The sequence below is a fragment of the Falco rusticolus genome, chromosome 4 (assembly GCF_015220075.1).
Source record: "Falco rusticolus isolate bFalRus1 chromosome 4, bFalRus1.pri, whole genome shotgun sequence".
Taxonomy (NCBI): domain Eukaryota; kingdom Metazoa; phylum Chordata; class Aves; order Falconiformes; family Falconidae; genus Falco; species Falco rusticolus.
In genome coordinates, this window is record NC_051190.1 from 38,413,660 (window position 1) to 38,433,428 (window position 19,769).

A 19,769-nucleotide genomic window follows, 5' to 3' on the forward strand; every position below is an offset into this window, starting at 1 on the left:
GAGGGTTTTTGCCCCCCCCCCACTGCTTGCAAACATCGTCATCTTGTATATAAACACAAAATGCCAAAATGTGAGTCAGCTTAATGGCAGTTTGGCTTCTGCAGAGAAACAAGCCGATAAACGGCAGAACTACAGTTTGCAGAGGTGATTTATTCCTGTTCAGGGGTTTCAACAAGTTCCTTCATGGCAGGCAGAATATACTCCCATGTTATAAAAAGAAAAAATATTAAAAAAAATTATAAATACTATCACCATAATTATAAATATTTCAATTAGTTGCTTGCCATCAATGAGGGGAAACCTTTCAGTCGCAGCTAGTGGCCAAACGTACTTTTTTAAGCTTTGATATACATCAGAGAGTGGAAAGAAATGCAGACAATATCTTCCTGTAAGCAGTAGATTCAAACTGTATCAAGGTGGAGTTTTTTTTAATAGCTGCTAAATAAGTTCCGTGGCCCAGTGCTGTGATCCAGCACAACAAAAGATCCTATTCACACGAGGCAGCAGATCTGAGACCGCCTCAGGAATCTTAATTCCTGAATTTCTCAGCCTTTTTGTTTTTCCTGACATAAAGAATCTCAGTGAGCCAGTTATAGAGATCTTGCATAACGTCATTATTTTGGGAACAAATGCTATAGTTTAAACTCCGTTCCGTAAACACTCTGGCACTTCTGTGTACAGGTGTGAATAACCCCAGGCAGGTCAGCAAAACTATCAGGATATATGAAGTTAAGCATGTATGAAAAGTGTCTCCAGGACTGAGGCCAGTGATTGCAAAACAGTTTAAACTATAATCCTCCATTTTCATTAGTTTCTTGAAAAACTTCTGCTGTGGGCTTGCAAACCTTCCGGTTTTGTTGAGCCAAAGGTGATTTTTCTCCCCAGGCAGTCCGAGCAAAAACCTTCCCACTGCTTTTCAGTTGTTGGGCTTCAAAAATCACATTTCCCAGCAAGGACATTCTGCCCTTTTAATTTAGAGCTCACCATTGGCGTCTACTGTGTAAATAAAGCTAATTAAAAACAGTTATTATTTGCTATACATAAAAACTCCTCCAACACCACAGTACAGTAGATTTAGCTGTTTTTGCTAAATAAAGCTTCGAGCTCTCCCTACACTGCAGAAACACTAAATACATTTACAGCCTGCTAAGAGGTTTCTTCAGCCCTGCTTGTATCTCCTCACTTTCTGGAAGATTTCAGGCTTTAAGATAGGGAAATCTTTCGGACCACAGCGTTTGCCAGCTCTTTGCCTTGAGATGCTGCGCAGCAGGAGATGCATGGGCAGCCTGGCCAGCCCAGAACATCCCAGCTGTCAGCCCCGCGCCACTGCAGCACCAGTACACACTGGGAGCATCCTTGATTCCTATAATACAGGGTGTTCATTTTTCAGCCTAACATACAACTTAAAAGACCTCCGCCTAAAAACTCTACATGTTTATCCTCTCCTACGATGCTGAGCAGCTAGGAGTGGTGGGCTCTGGGCAGAGACCACCTGAAGCTCTGTTCTGTAACAGGGAAAGATGTCCACCCACTAAATCGTTGCTGCTACGCATTGACTTGCTGGGAACAAATCAAGGCAGCAACTCCATCCATGTTTCCGTGGTTAGCGAAGCACACTGCTCATCTAGGGGAAGACGGGCACCTTTGCAGTCTGGCTGAGGTTAGGAAGATGATAATCTCTCCAAGAGCCCTGCCCAAATTTCTGGATTGTAAGAAGTTTGGGGCTGTAGCAAAGTGACAAACTCGGTGCCTCCTGGTCTAAGCAGCGTGGCTGTGAAGGTAAGACAGGGCAGAATGAAAAATCTGGTTAAAAATCAACACACCTCTATTCAAGACAAACTGCCTCTAAAGGAACACAGCATGTGCCTTGACTTTGAACCAAACACAGCGAGAAAAGGAAGCAAGAGATCCAGATTAAGTGCAAATCCTTCACTGAGAGCTTAAATGGTCCAGATAAAAAATAAAGCATGGCTGTCATTATTTGTGTTACAATAAAATGGGATTTAATAGATATGTGTTATGACCATGAAAGGGCAATAGAATATTTTCCCTGCTCTCCATGGAGCCAAAACCAAGGAAAGAACTGATTTGAGGATGGTAAAAGAGAAGAAATGAGCAGACAGGAAAAAACCACTTAGCGCAATAAATCTGCTTCTCAGCCCCCGCTTTCCTGGTTTACGGCCAGAGCCTCTTCTCTCTCTACGGCCGCACGTCTTTGCCTCCCAAAAGCACCTCAGTGATTTGCAGGAGGGTGTAGCATCCTCCAGCGGCCCTGGCAGAGCAGCAGGCAGCCTGGCTGTGAGCAACAGAGCCCTCGAGGAGGTGCGAGCGCAGACACTGGCAGCTGGCACCGCATGTTTGCACACACCAGTGCAATGCACACCTCCGCCGCCTTGCTGCACACCCCCTCGTTACGGGGCGGAGGGGGGCTTGTTCTTGCCATCTTGCAGAAACATCAGCTGAAGATGGTGGAATATTTTTTTTTAAAAGTATTTTCAGCCATGCTTCAGCTCTGTAGCTTGTTCAGGAGCAGGTTCTCCAGGAAGTTTAATATTAATAACTGAGATGTTTTGACTAGACACATAAGATGCACAATCTGCTTGTTTGTTTGCACTGAAGAAATACTGACAGGCAATTTCAGCTCCTTCTTTTGTTTTCTCAGTGTTCTAGGAAATAATTTACCAAACTAACAGACAATATGTGGGACAGTTTCAGGCATGCAGCGACAAGATGGGGTCACACATAGCAGCACAGCAGCCAAGTCAGTCTGCACCAAATTTCCTTTTTGAGATCTCCTTCCATACGTGTCATCTGTCTAAATCTTCTGAGACATAACCTCTGAGCAGATCTCGCAGGTAAATATCATGCGGAGCCTCTGAAAGTTGCAAAAGAAACCTTTGGTGGGAAATTACAGAAAAGCCCATGACAGGTGATTTTTTGCCTGTCATTCAGGGTTTAGGACGTGCTGTGAAGCACCAAGGTTATTTGATTTTTGCTTATCAGGTGTGACTGTCAGCACCCCCATCACCCAATTCAAGCAGATTCCCGGTTTATAAAAGGATTAGAGCCCCATTCATGAATCTCGATTGCATCTAGCCAGTAATTGCTGGACCATATAAATTCTCCCTCCGTGATGTTTCATTGCATTCTATATGCCACTTTATTTTGCCCCCCAGCTCCTCTTTTGAACAAATATTTGCTGTGTTTTCAATAGCTCAGAACCAAGTGACTTTGTGTTTTATTTCCATAATATACCGCAGTTGTCAGGGCAGCAACACAGGTAAAAACGACTAGGAGCTGCAATAACCATCTCTGTGTTAGTGTGTTCGGCACCATTTGCTTCCTGCCTTGTTCCCTGGAAACGGAACGATGGCAGAAACACGCATTCACCCTCAGTTTTACGCAGGATTGTTTGGAAGGTGTTCACTGCTCTTTTTGCACTCGCGGTCCATCAATAGCCCTGCAAATGTCCCGAATATTCAGAGAGCATCAAGCACTCCATGGATATTGAGAGTGTCAAAATGCAAAAATCTTCTCGTATTTTTTAAGTGCTTGATTTGGAAGCCTCAACAATAACATTTTACACAGTCTTTGTGCAGTGTAAATAAAATCTTTAAGTCATAAAGTGTGAAGTGCAGCAGTGATTTGTTTAGAATTAAATCAGTTTTTAATCAATACAAACATTAAATATATCGTATAGCAGTAGAATCAGTGGACTGCATTGGGCTGCCCCAATTTCAGTCACCACACTAACAATAACAGGGGTCAAACTGCCCTGTATAATTTTCTTTTGTTTCATCAAAGTCTTAATCCTAACAGCATGGCAAAAAATTGAAATAATGACTGGTTCTTGTGTTTGCAGACTGAAGTGTATTTTTTCTGATCTTGTAGAACACAACTGCATAGAAACCCTCTTCAACACAAACTAAAAATTGATGTAATACTTTCTCAACATCTTCCATTTCACACTTGTCACATCACTGCTAAATTGCTCGGATATATCTGCTCCAGTTGGACTAGTGGGGGTCAGCTACATTCCTAGGCGCATCAAGTCGCAACCACTTCACCTGTGTGAAGTGTATCTCAGTACAGCTGAGAAGAATGTTCTCTGCTACCCTTTCCAGGGGTACCAAAGATCACCCTAGGAGGAAACTTGCCTGCCAGGTTACATGAATAGTTTAGACTAGTTTAGTTCTGAATAGTTAGACTAGTTGAGAATAATTTAGTTCTGAACATGCTTTTGTTGCTCCCGTAAAAGAGAACTGCCCCATCCATCAGGATCTTCCCACAGAAACTGCTACGAAGACATGTTGTCTAAGAAAAGGTTTTATCTTCTGTTTCTCTACGGTGTTGGCTTCATAAACTGTATTTTGCAAGATCACATAAGCTGTGATGTTATACAGGTAAAGGAGCACATACAAGATCTTCACAACTAGAGGGGAGCCGGTTGCAGGGGGGCACAGGAGAACAGCACTCAGGCATCCAGCCCTTCTTTTGGAGGAGATGGAGGAAAAGTTTCCAGAGAAAAGAAAATACATCTGGACTTTCCCCAAGGCAAAGGTGTTTGTTTTTTGGTTTTTTTTTTTTCCTCAGCCCAGTAATGGTTGTGTATCTCATCTGTTCAGGGTTCAAAAGGGGTTACTGGATTCTTGTTTGCCTGCTCTTTATGGGAAAGAAAGGCAGTTCAGAAGATTGTTTTGCTTGGAGCAGGAAGAGAGCGAGACCAGCCTGCAGCACACCTGAAGGGAAACCCAGGAGCGCTCACAGGAAGGTGGCACACAGCAAGCGTCTGCTTGACAGCCCTCAGAAACTTTCTTTTTAGTGGGTGTCTGTAGAGGAATGAAGCTGGGTTAATTAACATTGATAACATACAGCTGTGGGCTGGCTTGGGGCGGTGGGTTGGCTGGTGTGGATAAGGTGCAGCTGTGGCTGGTTCCTGCTAAGTAGTTAAATAGCTGTAAGGGGTAGGAGAGAGGAGCAGTGACTGGAGAGAGACTTGGAAGAAGCAGAGGGAGGTGAGAGTGCCCTGGAGGTAGAAGAGACAAGGAGAAGGATGCAGCAGAGGCGAGAAGCAGCGTGGCCTGGCCTGAAGAATACGAAGAAACAGCACAAACAGTAGATGAACTGTTGAAACCTTGTGGGGGATTGGTGGCTGTGCCGGGGCAAGGTGCAGAAACTACTTATTGAAGTTAACCTGCTACGGGGTGGTAAAAGCCTTGTGGCAGCTGGCTAGTTTTGGTAGTACTGCGACAGGCATCCTTTTGTAGGATGCTAAAAATTACTGATGCTACATCTGCAAGATCATAAGCTAACAACGTGAGAAGGGGAGATCCAGTGAATTAACGCTATGGTTATTTTTCTACTTGTTGGTCTGAGTTGGCGCCACAGAAACCCCTTAATTTATATCACATAGGGACTATCTTTACATGCCTTTTCACTGCCTTCCACCTACTCGCAGAAGTCCTGCTGGTGACTTTACAATGTCACTTCCTTCTGTTTGACTGCAACTGTTGGTCACTTTCACTGGTTTTGGCTATTTTATGCTGTGCTATAAAGCAGAGTTACGGCACAGGAGAGAGAATGACTTGACTCTACTTTGTGAATCCTGGATGAGCATTGCTGTAGCTCCAACCGGTGTTCTACAGCTTCTACCTCATCTTCTTGCTGTCATTCCTTAATGGCTCAAAACTTTGCTGTACTCTGGCTGTAGTCTGTCCCTTGTCTCCCTAACCTGGACATCCTGAGAAGCTGTGAGTAGATGGAGTGGGAACTAGATGCTGGGCTGGTCTAGGTGACATCAGTGACTGCCGCTTGCACGGTCCTTCTCCTGCTGCTGATTTCTTGGTGCTTCCGCACCCAGACAGTCCCATTCATAGCAATCTTACCACTCCTATTTCAAATAAGAAAATACCTTTTCCCCCCCTTTTTAATTTATTTTTTTAAAGAAGCGGAGTGTCACTTGGGTTCCTCCACCGAGTGTTTGTAGTTACAAAAGCATGTTAGATGTGGCTGTATTTGCAGATAACAGTGGTACTTCATCTCTTTGGAAATGGAGCAAGTTTCTATTTTGGGCTTTTCTGACTCAAGGGTGAGGTACCCAAGTCGATTCAGCAGCTTGGCAAGCCAGGAGAACTTCTGGTTATGAATGGAATGAGCAATAAATTTTAAGTTTGTCTTCATCTTACAGAAATGTATATTTGACTGAAGCCACCTCCTGGTGGCAGACGTTCTGGCAAAGAAGCAGTATAATCTGCATGGCTTTCAGTGTAGAAGGCTACACAAATGAGGGAACCATAAAGCCTGCAAGTAAAATCCTGGTCCTATGGGAGCTGGTGATTCCCACTCAGCTGGACCAGGTTTTATCTTCCCTCTTGAGGTCCAAGTCACATAAAAAGGTCTTCTACTGCTTACTCACTTATTTTATCTGTGCATCTCCTCTGGGATGTGAAATCATGTCAGTAACGCTAACATCCCAAACTGCAGTTTCAGAAGGATGAAAATACAGAATGCAAAACTAAGCTGGCTACCCCATGGAAGTGAGGAGAACACACCACTCACCCAGCTTCTGTAGCTTCATGAGGAAAAGATGTCAAAAGGTAACTCTTGTGCCCCTTTATGGAAAAGGGAAATAAACATCGTGATACTTCTCTAATTTTAAAAATCATGGAGTAACAATCCTCCAAAATATTTTCTAATGTTTGCCTGTTAGTCTGTGAACAGCAGTCAGAAAATTTGTATTTTTTTTAAACCCATAACATGAATTTTTTTACCTAGAGATAACCAGGATTCAAAACAAAAACTCACAATGAATGCTGCACACGCCAGAAGGATGCAGATGCAGAAGTCTGTCAGAAGGTGGGATCCTGCTATTCGTTAAGGTAACAACATAGGGAACGGGGCATCTGGGGTGTCTCCCTTGAGTCTTTCTGTCTGTGGATGGACCAAACGGGTTTTAACACCTTTTCCTCCCATGTTTATGCAGTTTCCAGAGGCAGGCAGGATCAGTAGTCTCCACCCATGGCATCCATGATGCCTTTTCTTTCAGGCTGTTAAGTTTGCCTTTGACAGCATACAATAAAAGCCACAAACTTCTAAATGGCATTCCTCCTCCCCAGCTACACCAACTATACTGGCATTAATATACACTGTTGTTCCAGCCAGCAGTTCCCATGTCATATTCTTCTGCCTCATGAAGGTGGTTTGTGAAGTCTAAAAAAGCATCATGTGGGTTGTCACATTTCAGAACCCCCCTAAATAGTTTCGCACAGCTCCATCAGATAAGCAGTGAAGTACAATATTATGAACATCAAACAAAAGCCAATCATTAGAGCTGACAAAGCTGTGCCTCTGAGAAGGGAAGTAAATTCAGTTCTATAGACTAAATATGTATATTTAGTGGCATGAAGTTAAAAGAAATGCGCAAGTAGGATATGCGTTTGCCCAGCTATTGCTCTGTAAAATATTTCCTCTAACTCTGGTCTCTGAGAAACAAAACCACTCACAATATTTTGGAAAATAACCAGAGTGCTCTGCAGGACAACAGCACAACCCAGAACTACCAGACACTCAAAATGAACCTGGGACTCAACATCAATACCATGTGGTAGCTGCCAGCTCTTCTGAGATGCGCTAACCATAGTTGCTAAGAAAGTGACCAAGAGGAAGCATCTTCCTTAACAGATGCTACAAACATTACCCCCTCAGATGCTGCCACAGAGGGACATGCTGACTGCATTATATTCCATGGGGTTACACTCCTCCTGGACAAAAACAAACCAGAAGGCAGGGGGGAAGTAATGGATACAAGTTCAAACCACTTCTCACCCTCCGAGACAAATATTAGTCAGACTTGAAATAAATAGAAGCATCACCGGTGTTTCTTGATTACTGCTTACATGTATTTAATCTGCTGCTTTAATTCAATGGAGAAAAATCTTCACAATACAAACAAAGTGAAAGAATAGTGCCAGTGACATAACGCTCAGTTTAAAAAATTCAGTCTTTTGGGAGGTAGCATTAGGTCTTTCCCAGCCAGTACAGAGCTAACACAAGATAACTGTTCTCCCTGCTGCATACACAGCATACATTTCCACAGAACATGATAGAGGAAGCTGGGGAACAGCTGGGCTGGTGAATGTTGGGTGACATTATCACCCAAAAGATCAAGAGGAGGAGTGGGGTGGAAGTCTATGGGTAACAAACCTAGTGGGAGCTTCCTTGGAAGAGCAAGGATTCTGAACAATCTCAAAATCACAATCTGAAGCTTACCAAAGGAGGGGTTTGACAAGTCGGATGTCTTCTTCAGTCCCATTCCACTGTCCTTCGAACCAGTAAATGAAAGCTGGGAAAGAGGAGACTACTTCATTAGCAGAGATCAAAAGCTGTGTCTGACCAGTAGCCAGACAAAATTTGGGATCATGTGGGTCACTCAGTCAAAGCTTGTGATGCAGCCAGTATCTTTGATGTGATTCTGTTGCTTCTAAGAACACACAAAGTCCTGCTTTATTGAGCACAGGGGGAACAAGGCACACTTCTCTCACTTCTCAGCCTGAGCTTTGCTTCTGCGGGTCCTCTGCCTCCCGCGTTCATGTATCTCTGTGCCCGAAGCGTCGGTATCTTCCATGTGCAAACAGGGGAGATGCACACGAGTGGGCTCTCTCCTCTGACTGTGTGTGCACACTTGTGCACGTGAACTCTTTCTGTGCAGCACCCGCACACCTGAGCTGCCACCTCCTTGCACGCTTCCGTACAACTGTACACACCGCTGCCTAACAGTTTTAATTTGAACGAAGGTACAATCCCACATCTTTATTTTAGGTGAAAATTGAATTAAAGACTATCCAAGCAAGTTTCAGTAATAAACACCAATTTGAAGGCCCTCAACTTTTACTACACTCTAGGCAAACAATGATTTATTTATTTACTGCCCATGCACTCTTAATCACTCTGGACCAAAGGAACTGAATGAAATCATGACTTTGTTCATACTAGAGGGAAAACTCACATCTTCAACTGGAGGAAAATGTACTCTGGTGTTCTTTTCAATGACATCCTGATTTACTTAGAAATAATAAGGGCTTAAATTATTTCCTGTTTACCCTCCTCCCTGCCCCCATTTTAGCTCTTTGTAGTTTCTACAGTTTTTGGAAGGGTGTTAAGGAAATGCAGCTGACCCAGAGTGGCTGTGGAGTAAGGCTGTCATAAGCAATAATAATAATTTAGTGCTATCATAAAGCAAGGCTAAAAAAATTGATGCTGGAATTTCAGTACCTCTTCTGTTCAAATCACCCAACCTCTACAACAAGATAAATCTTACAGGTTTACATAAAAAAAGTTAAAAACACAGGTAGTTTCACCTTAAATTCTTTGCCATAGACATAAACTTTTATCCTCTTTCCACCAAGTTTCTACAGTGTCTTTGAGTCCTTGGAAGTTGTCACATTTAATCCTCCAAATTAAATAAATCCGTCATCCTTTATGAAGTAAAAACGTAACGTAAAGTGCACTTAAGATAATCAATAAAAAGGTCGCAAAGATGTCTTAGTAAATGTATCAATTAATAGGCAAGCCTGGGAGGCCATCCATACCTTCTGCCCCGTCAGCTCAGGGATTTCCTCCTCCCTAACGATCCCTATGGAAAAGCGGCATGGCGAGCAGCGTTCCCGATGAAATATTGATCAGATGAGTCAGTAGTTGCAATTTAAGAGACTGGTACGTCACAGCACAACCAAAACAATTATTGCTAAAAGACTTTTTTTATTACAGATTATTTTGGTATCAAATACCTCAGGAAATGCAAATTTCTTCTTAGTCGTCTTCTTCATCATAACAATGATAATAAAAACCAACACATTTTTCGGCATGGTTACAGAGCAGTGATACCTTTACAAAAGAAATGGAAAAAATTACAGGTTTCAGTTCCAGTAACCGTGTGGCCACGTATTTTCTAGTACTATTTAAGAAAAAAAAGAAAAAAGTGTATTTTACCGAACGCTGCCGTCTTCAGCGGAGGGGCTCGCTGCTGCGGAGCGCTGCTGCAGGCGGGGGGGCGGCACCCGGGGGGGTCCCGGGCGGCCCGGCCGTGCCCACGCCTCAGGGTCCGGGGGGATGGGGGGGCAGCACCCTGAGCCCGGGGGAGGGACGGAGGGCGGGAAGAGGCTGAGGCGACCGCGGAGGGACCCTGCGAGGGAGGGAGATACGGGCCGCCTGGGAGGAAGAGATAATAACGTTGAGGGAGGCGGCAGGCGGGATCGCGTCAGTTATAAACAAGCGAGGAAAAAAAACAGGGGGGAAGAGGAGGAAAAAGCAGCCCGCGAGTGTCCGGCGGGATGCGGAACGGCTGAATTGTTTGCTGGAGTGCATGTTGTTTGCGCATGGCAAATGTCAGCCGTGCCAGCGGCGGCTCCCCGGCCCCCCCGGGAACAACCAGGGCCCTCAGGGCGGCAGCGGGACCCGCCGGCGGACCGGGGGGGGCAGCGCCCGGGAGAAGCCGCGGGGCGGGGGGCCACTCTGAGGGACCCGCCCGGCTGCGGGTCATCCCGCGCCGTCCCGTCCCTGTCAGCCCTTCCCCGGCCGCTGCCTCACGGAGGGACAGACCCCCTGCCGCCGCGGAGGGGACGGGGCCGCGAGTGCCCGCGGGGGCCGCCCCCTCCCCGCGCCCCTCAGGCCGGGAAGAGGGGGGGCGGGAACGGGGCGGGGGGGACTGCGCGCTCCCGCCGCGGCGCCGCGCCCCATTGGCCAGCGGGAGCGCGCACCCGCAGCCCCCCCCCTTCCCCGTCCCAAATCCCCCCGTGAGGAAGATGGTGGCGGCGGCCTGAGCGCGCCCCCGCCGCGTCGCTCCCCTCCCCTCGCACGGCGGCGCGCAGGCGGGCGGGCCGGCCCCCGCCAGGGCACGGAGCTCCCCGCGGCGGCGCGGCACCACCCCACCGGGAGGGTGACGGGACCAGCGCCGCCGGGCCCCGCGGCGGGCGAGGAGACGGAGGCGGCCGAGCCCCGCGCCGCGGCTGAGGAACGCCGCGGGGGCACTCGCTCTCTCGCCCGGGCGCTGCCCGCGGCGCCGGCAGGGCGCGGGCGGCCGCGGGCCCAAGGCCCCGTTGGCGGGGAGCGGCGGGGAGGGCCGCGCAGGCCGGCGGGGGGCGGCCGCCGGTGCCGTCCCGGCTGGGCGGGCGAGGGAGGCGGGCGGGCGGCTGGAGCCGGCCCCTTGGCGGCGGCCGCGAGGGGAGCGCTGCCCGGCGGGCGCGGGGAGGAAGCCGCGGCCAGCTGCAGGCGACATGGAGGAGCGGTCCCCTCCCGGCGGGGGCCCGGCGTCCCCTCCGCGGGGCTGAGCCTCGGCGGGGCTGCGGGAGCGGGGCCGGCGGCGGGCGGCAGCCCCGGCCCTGCCCGGCCGGCGGAGGCGGGCGAGGCGGGGGGAATATGCGGGGCTGCCCGCGTCCCAGCGCCCTGTGTGCCCAGCCCGGCGAGCGGCGCAGCGCCGCGGCGCTGCCCGGCCGCCCCCCCGCGCCGGCGGCGGGAGGAGACTAGAGGCGCCGCTGCCAGGAGCCCCGGTGCCTTTCCCGGCCCGAGAGACCCAACTCCTGAGCGGGCTCTTCGGGAGGAATTGACAACATGGCTTCCCCACCGCACCAGCAGCTGCTGCATCACCACAGCACCGAGGTGAGCTGCGACTCCAGCGGGGACAGCAACAGCGTGACGGTGAAAATCAACCCCAAGCAGCACCAGGGCTGCTCCTCCGCCAAGCACTGCAAGTACAGCATCTCCTCCAGCTGCAGCTCGGGGGAGTCGGGGGGCACCCGCCGAGCCGGCGGCGGTGGTCCCGGCGGCCCCGGCCTCCGCCGGCAGAAGAAGCTGCCACAGCTCTTCGAGAGGGCCTCTTCCAAGTGGTGGAACCCCAAGTTCGACTCTAATAACCTGGAGGAGGCTTGCATGGAGAGATGCTTCCCGCAGACCCAGCGCAGGTTTCGCTATGCCCTCTTCTACATCGGCGTGGCCTGCCTTCTCTGGGGCATCTACTTCGGCATACACATGAGAGAGAAACAGATTGTTTTCATGGTGCCGGCTTTGTGCTTCCTCTTGGTATGTGTAGCTTTTTTTGTGTTCACTTTCACCAAGACTTATGCCCGCCATTACGTATGGACTTCGCTGATACTCACCCTCCTGGTCTTTGCTTTGACTCTGGCTCCGCAGTTCCAGGCTCTGAAACCTATCTCAGGAAGTGGTGACATGTCCAATCGGACTCCCCTGGCAGATCCCACAGACACTTGTCTTTCTCAAGTAGGCAGTTTTTCTATGTGTATTGAAGTGCTCTTGTTGCTTTACACGGTGATGCACTTACCCTTGTATTTAAGCTTGTTCCTGGGACTGTCGTACTCAGTCCTCTTCGAGACCTTTGGTTATCACTTCCGCGACGAGAACTGTTTTACACCTCTAGGAGCTGGTGCGGTTTACTGGGAGCTGTTGAGCAAAGCCTTCCTGCACATCTGCATCCACGCCATCGGTATTCATTTATTTATCATGTCCGAAGTCAGATCGAGAAGCACATTCCTGAAAGTGGGGCAGTCCATCATGCATGGAAAGGACTTAGAAGTGGAAAAAGCCCTGAAAGAGAGGATGATTCATTCTGTTATGCCAAGAATAATAGCCGATGACTTAATGAAGCAGGGGGATGATGAAAGTGAAAACTCCATCAAACGTCATTCCACCTCAAGCCCCAAAAACAGGAAGAAGAAACCCTCCATACAGAAAACCCCCATAATATTCCGTCCTTTTAAAATGCAGCAGATAGAGCAAGTGAGCATTTTGTTTGCAGACATTGTGGGCTTCACGAAAATGAGTGCCAATAAATCTGCCCATGCTCTGGTGGGACTCCTGAACGACCTCTTTGGACGTTTTGACCGTCTGTGCGAGGACACTAAATGCGAGAAGATAAGCACTTTGGGAGACTGCTACTACTGCGTAGCCGGCTGCCCAGAGCCCCGGGCAGATCATGCTTACTGCTGCATTGAGATGGGCTTGGGTATGATTAAAGCCATTGAGCAGTTTTGTCAAGAGAAAAAAGAAATGGTAAACATGAGAGTTGGTGTTCATACGGGGACAGTCCTCTGTGGCATTTTGGGCATGAGAAGATTCAAGTTTGATGTGTGGTCCAATGATGTCAATTTGGCCAATCTGATGGAGCAGCTTGGGGTAGCTGGAAAAGTCCATATTTCGGAAGCTACTGCGAAATACTTGGATGATCGTTATGAAATGGAGGATGGAAAGGTGATTGAGCGAGTTGGTCAGAGTGTGGTAGCCGACCAGTTAAAAGGTATGTGCTTCTATATTGTGCTCTGTCTTTTTTTTTTCTTTTTTTTTTTTTTTTTCCCTCCCTCTCTCGTATGAGGGAATGTATTTTCCCTAGTGCATATTCTGTGCTTGCTGACTTGCAAATTGAACACGTTCTACATTTTAACTCCACGTGCTGGTGATTACAAACACCATGGGGATTACGGAATAAAAGATGCCAAGGAGATAAGCATGAAAGATCTCCTGGGGTACTCCAAATGTGCATAGGCTTCAAAACGCCTTAGCGCTTCTTGTGAGAGTATCACATTGTAGGGAGGAGAAGGTTAGTGTGTTTGCTGTCTGCAAGAGGTTTTTGTTTTACTGTTGTGTGTCATCCTTTAATTCAGTAAGTAAACTTGTTAATTGACTTCATGTGCCATACATAGAGCATATGTGTTTTGCAAAATTATGTATATCTGTGAAAAGTTTTTTTTGGCATTGGGAGAGTTGGGACTGTGAAGGCATTTGGGAAAAATGACAGCTGGATTCACAGAAAGGAATGAGCACTGTAGATTTGGCAGTTTGATACAGCAAGTTGCTGTAGTTCGAAGTTAGGCTGGAAAAAGTTACTCAGGTGGTTCAGTGAGCTGGCAGATGCTCTCATTTCTGCAGCTCTAAGGATTTGGGGATAAAACTGCAGATTTGCCTTTAGGAAAAGAAAATGAGGGATTCTTCGGTTCCCCTTTATGGCTTGGCTGAGGATCCGTTTTTCGTTTTTCTAGAGTATTCATTTTGAAATGAAGCCTTTGACTGCTTTCTAGCAGCACTTACAGGCGTGTGCAGGAGGCTCATACATGCTGAGGTTTAATTGTCTCTTTATTAAGAGCTGTGTCGCTTTAGTGCTGTGCCTTTGTCTCATGGAGGTATGGCTGGCTGCAGTGCTTGTAGCCCAAGGTGGGGAGCAGATGGATCAAAACGGGAGTGGAATACGTTGCAAACCCTTTTATGCTATCTGATTTTATTTGCTCTGTTTCTAAATGTACCCATTTTTATAAAGTAAGCGTGGAAAACAGTGGAAGAAACTGAAGGAGTCGTAGGACAGCGTTGTGATGGAGGAAGGAGATATTTGTTGCAACAAATACAAAACAAGGCCAGGGTGGCTGTAGAAAGGTCAGTGAGTAAGGACGGTGGGGAGAGTATTGCAAAACAGTGGTGGAAGCAGTAACGGCAGGCCGCTCGCCTGTGGCAGGTGCTTATTTTGATGTGACACAAATACTTATTTTTGGTGAGCTAGCTGTCTGCGTGCATATGGCAGTGGGGCTGAAATGAGAGGCTTACGGGGAGGGAGAATATCGACAGTGACATTGGTGGCTGGAAGCCATAGAACTGAAGCAGATGTGTGTCCCTGGGCTTTGGCTTTCTGTTCAGCTTCTAAAAATACAAATTGAGTTAATTTCTTTGAATACTGTTGACACTGATCTATTTCAGTGGAAGTGTGCTTTCAAGAAAAAAGGATCAGATGTAATCTCTCCATTACTCTTAAGTTGAATCTTGCCATTCTGGAGAAAAATAAATTGAATAGTTGTAGAGAAACTACCCTGCAGCATTTCTCTCTTCCACCTACCTTTACAGCCAGATGCAGTGTGAAGGCTGTATTGTAGCAACAAATTAAATTAAGTATTTTTGCTGAATTTGTAACTGTACTCTATATCATTAATTACAAAATGACATGAACTTACTTGTGGAGACTGATGTTACTGCTCTTAAATATTTTTATTTATTTATTTTTTATATTTGCTAGATCACAAGAGCACTCTCTAGCGCAATTATACCCCATGTCAGGAGTATTTTTTTCATGGTCTTTCTCAGACTTCTGTGCTGTCCTTGGTTACATCTATTGTGAGAGGGCATGGGCTGCTGTGTCTCATCAGTACGGTGGTTCAGGTTTTGCAGCTCTGAATGCCTTTCACAGGTCCTGCTTTAGCCAGGGCACTACAGATGAACAAACTGAAATGCAGTCTAGGTAAGATGAAGTATGCTTTGAAGACTGATATTTTAATGGTCTCTTCTTACCCTGAAACCTAGCTATGAAAGCAACCGGAGTATGTGGTAAGAATTGCTTTAACAAGGAGTGTGGGTTGGGCTGGTATTTTTCCCCTTTCCCTTCTGTATTTTGTTGTGGAACTGTAATTAGCTTCCATTTCTTATCAATGTCTTACATAGTTATAGAAATAGGAGTCTGTGTGTACTTTTAAACCAAGCAGACCTCTACCACAGCTGCCTTTATCCAAAGGTCTGTGGCACACATGGTCTCTTGTCCATCCCGTGCCCAGACCCTCAGGGAAATGTGGATGCTGCAGATGCCCGTTTTTTCCTGTATCCTCAGTACTTTGTTCCGCAGTCAGATCACTTGGCTGATAGGTAAATGGCAGCAGGGGCAAAAAAAAAAAAAAAAAAAAAAAAAGGCAATGATAAAAGCACTCTTAACAGCAGTGCCCACAGGCTGGCATCTAGAACCTGCTGCAGGGGAGGGTTTTGTTAAGTAGCAGCTCTGAGATTTAATAGAATAAACTGAGATTTCACCTCTTAATTAATTGTTCTCTGCCAAGCAACTGCTCAGTTTTGTGAACGGAGGTGCTGTTACAAAGCTTCGCTCTGCTATTTTCCCTGAGAATTTGTTGATAGTAGTGATAGAGAAGAGGAAGTTTGTTGTGGTTGTTTAATTATGTTATATGTCTCATTCTTTTCAATTATGAAAGTGCTGCAGAGATAACAGACATAAGCTTTGTTTCCCTACCAGCACTTTGCTTCTCAGCTTCCTTTCAAGCCTTGATATCTTAATGATATCCTATTTTTTATGTTGTGTATCTAGTATGTTATCTCTTAATTGTCTGGGCTGCCGCAGTAGTCGTAGCAATCTTTCTGTAGGCTAAGTCAATGTGGTGAAGTAAACCATTCACAGAGCAAAACGGGAGGTGCCGAGGACTCGGTGTCCACATTACGCATGTTTTAGGACTTCTGCCGAAGACTGGTTCTGGACTGGGTCTTTCAACCAAAGTACCTCTGTGGTTGGAGCGCATCAGGCATGCTCCTGGAGCGAGTCGCTTGGCTTGGTTCACCCAGAAGGAATCCAGGTACAACTCTACAGTGTGCACCAGAGCAGGGTAAGTAGGAGTGAATTGGGCAAACTGCTTCAAAACCGTGCTTACCATTCCATTTGAAATACTAGTCTAGATGTACCCTGAGTTGTCTGAGTGCTGTTCTCCTTGGTTTTTGGAATAGACGAGGCAAAACTAAGTTTTTCTTTCCCTTTGCTGTTTTGTGATTTGCTGAAAGCTTAGGATGGAAATATCTTTTCTTCCTCCTTTGTTTCCTTGGCTCCTTATTGCAAGGAGTGGGGCCCTGGTGTGTTCCCTCCTGTTTCTGACTTCTGAATTAAGTAGATGGCATCTAAAATAGATCAGCAAAGACAGCGAGCCATTGGTGACCTTAGAGCATTTTTACCTGTTTCTGACTGCTTGCTTATGCTGTCTGTTTTCACTGCACCTGATCCCCTTGGATGTGGAGGGAACATGGCAGAGGAATGTTGCGGTGGTTTTTTTGAGGTCCACAGATAAACCCCTAGACATCAGTTCAGTTGCATCTTCGGTAATAATTTTGCCATGGCATTTGAGGCAATGCACTTTTTCTTGCTGAGCTTCCTAGCAGACTATGAGATACTTGAAGACTATGAGATACTGAGTCACATAACGCACATTAATGCATCCCTTCTGAACCCTAGAGTCAGAGATCTCTACTCAGGATATAAAAAGTTCAGCTTACGGAAATATTTTTGGGTTGTTCTGTTCTTGGTGGTTTGGATTTCTCTTTCTTGTTACCGAGGAGGTCACAATATTGCTATTTGCCAGCCAGCAACTCTTCCATAAATACCAGGGTCACCAGCACCTTTTTTTGAGTGCTCAAAATACATAAGCATGTTGGGGCAAGAATGCTTTCTCTGTGTTTATAGAGCATAGCACAGTGGAACCATGATTTCATCAGGGGCATTTGTATGTATGCTGATACTCTAATGAGAGTCAATGTTACTGAAGTTCCTGTTAAAAGAATTCCTGAACTTTCTGCAGCAAGGTACCTCTGTGTTCAGTTTGCCTCAAGGAATGGCTTTTCTGTGGAATTTCTGTTAGAAGCCCTTGGAAGATACAGATACTCTTTTCTGTCTGACTTTTTGGTGTTTGTTTCGTTATGGAAAAAAACGTAAGCTTGTGTGGTGTGTCACCTGGCTAACCAAACCGTGTTGCTGATGGCTTCGGAGGGAGGTCAGCTTTCACAGTGCTTACTGCCCGAACATCCACCAGTTCACCTGTGGCGACTGGTGGCTGTTCCTGATAAAGCGTATCACAGATCTGCAGCTTACTGTCTTTCACTGTTCTCCAGGTTTCTTTTAATATCTGCTTTACTTGTAAACATTTTTTTAATAAAGCAAATCAGTAATAAAAGTCAGTGTTTTGCCTGATATTGAAACCTCTTCACATAATGTAAGGCAATTATTTCTCCATAAATAGCTTAGCTCTTCACATGGTGGCAACCTGCGACGCACGGGATGCTTTTCCCTTGGCAGACCATGGGATACGGCTCTGCTGGGTGACTTGGTACTCTGCTGCTGCTTCAGGTTTGGCTTACAGGGAGCACAGGGCGGGTGTTCCTGCCAGACAAAAGCCTTAGATAAGGTTATGAAGAGAAAAGTCATTGACTTTTTCTTCCCTTCCTCACCTCTGTGGCCGATCAGGGAGAGACTACGATTACACTGTGATGGTGGTGAAGGCTTCCCTGCCCGCCTCGTCTTTCTGTCTTTTCCCAGCCCTGCGCACAGAGGACCTGTAGCTGAAACGTGCTGCTGGAAGTTCATAGGTAGATGAAAGATAAGATGAAAGTTTTCCTTAACTTTTTGAGGCCAGCCTGCTGGGCATAGTGTAAATCTAGAGGGCTTGTGCTTGTGCCAGCAGGACAGCTCTGCACAGATTCAGTTTTGCTCCGTGGCTTGGCTAAGGGCAGCTTGAGTCTCTAGTGAGTGTTTTTGGGGTGAGTGCAGGAGGTTGGGGTGATTGTGTTGTGTCTTGCCAGCTGCACTACGTGTCTTCCTGCTCAGCCTCTAGTTTCATCATGTTCAATAAATGTAAATCTTTAGATACTGGCTTTTTATATTTATTGAACTCATTTGTGACAGGCATTGTAATTCTGGATTTCATGTGTTCTGATACTGATCTGGCGGTCAGGCAACATTGGATAGATGAACAAATGTCTCTTTTAAGTGGTAATGAAGTCTACATGTGTATGTATTTCCACTTTCCCACAAACCAAAATCCTAAGTGCTGACTGAGGCATAAAATTTTAGTGACTAGTCAGTTTATCAGTTTTATATAACCTGACCTATTAACTGTTGTTACTGTGGTAGTGGTTCATGATCTTATTTTCAATTGTGAGATTGAAAATAAAATACCATACACAGGTTGACTTGACTCCTGTATTTAAAAAATGAAAAGTATTCAGTGACAGGTAACAAATTAGAGGTAATTTGCATGAAGGCATATTGCCAGGAAGAAGTAAATTCTACATTAATTTAACATTTTGACGTGATCTGTAATTTTATCATGTAATAGCAAAAAGAAGAGGAGGTAATTAGTGAATGTAGTTGTTCAGACTGGTTCTTGTCTTCACATAGTGAAGTTGTGTTTCATCACTGTAAACAAAAGAAGGAAACTTGTAAGAAAACCTGGTGATTGTTCAGCTTTCCAAATATTTTACATGATGCAATGACAACTTTTTCTGAAAGTAAACCTATGTATTAGTGCATTAGTACTTGATCAGCTTTACTACCAGGCAGGTTTTGTGACCTCTTCAGGAAGGTCACAGTTTTCCAGATTTTGAGGAAGATTTGTTGACTTGCTCTTGGTTTTATTTGTGCAAGACCAAGCAGAAAAATATCTCAATTTAAAAATATTCACACTTAAGCTGTTTTTGTTATTTAAGGGAACTTGGATGTTGGCTTTTGAGGCTTTGAGTTTTGATAACATACTTAAGGGCTAATTTTACTGCGTACAGTGAAAAAGAATTTATAAGCCTAGTTCGTACCTATGTAAGATTTTCCACTTTGTACGGGATGGAGATTGTTTCTAACCATATACTTTGTTAAACAAGTACGGGCTCCAGTTTCAATTAACAGCGTGCCCTGATGCTAATTAACAAATAAGTTAACACAGTATTGGCAGTCTGGTTGCAGCTCTGCCTGTTTAACCCCTATATAAGCACTGTACAGTGGAGTAGAAGTTTTAATAGCCCTTAAGATATTTACATACTACAGGAGCTGAAGTGAGCATGGCAGGAGTGGAGCTTTATTCTAGAACATGGGAAAGATGGGTGCTGAAATCCGAGGCCCTGGTGCACTGGGGGAACACCATGGCTTCTACTGCATTCTGTGACCATCATCTACAGAGTTTTTAATTTATGTTTCT

The 19,769-nt window shown here is 46.0% G+C and overlaps 1 protein-coding gene and 1 long non-coding RNA gene across 5 annotated transcripts in view; one reads left to right on the forward strand and one right to left on the reverse strand.

Annotated features, from left to right (window-relative positions):
• Positions 1 to 262: 262 nt before the first annotated feature.
• LOC119147590 lies at positions 263 to 11,094 on the reverse strand. Of its 3 annotated transcripts, none has more exons than XR_005104086.1 (3): positions 9,988 to 11,091; positions 8,269 to 9,882; positions 263 to 1,771 (listed from the first exon to the last, which is right to left on the reverse strand). It is a non-coding gene; the product is annotated as an uncharacterized LOC119147590 (long non-coding RNA). The 3 variants fall into 3 exon arrangements; XR_005104085.1 differs by lacking the exon at positions 263 to 1,771 and adding an exon at positions 6,240 to 6,930; XR_005104087.1 differs by lacking the exon at positions 263 to 1,771 and having other exon boundaries at positions 7,465 to 8,341; positions 9,588 to 9,882; positions 9,988 to 11,094.
• An 87-nt stretch (positions 11,095 to 11,181) lies between these two features.
• ADCY9 (adenylate cyclase 9) overlaps positions 11,182 to 19,769 on the forward strand; it is a 97,709-nt gene continuing 89,121 nt past the window's right edge. Inside the window, exon 1 of one of the 2 annotated variants that reach the window (XM_037382598.1) lies at positions 11,182 to 13,303. In XM_037382598.1, coding sequence (XP_037238495.1) covers positions 11,605 to 13,303 — 1,699 coding nt within the window. In that variant the 5' untranslated portion in view covers positions 11,182 to 11,604. The remainder of the gene's footprint in view (positions 13,304 to 19,769) is intronic. The other variant, XM_037382597.1, reaches the window with a different exon arrangement.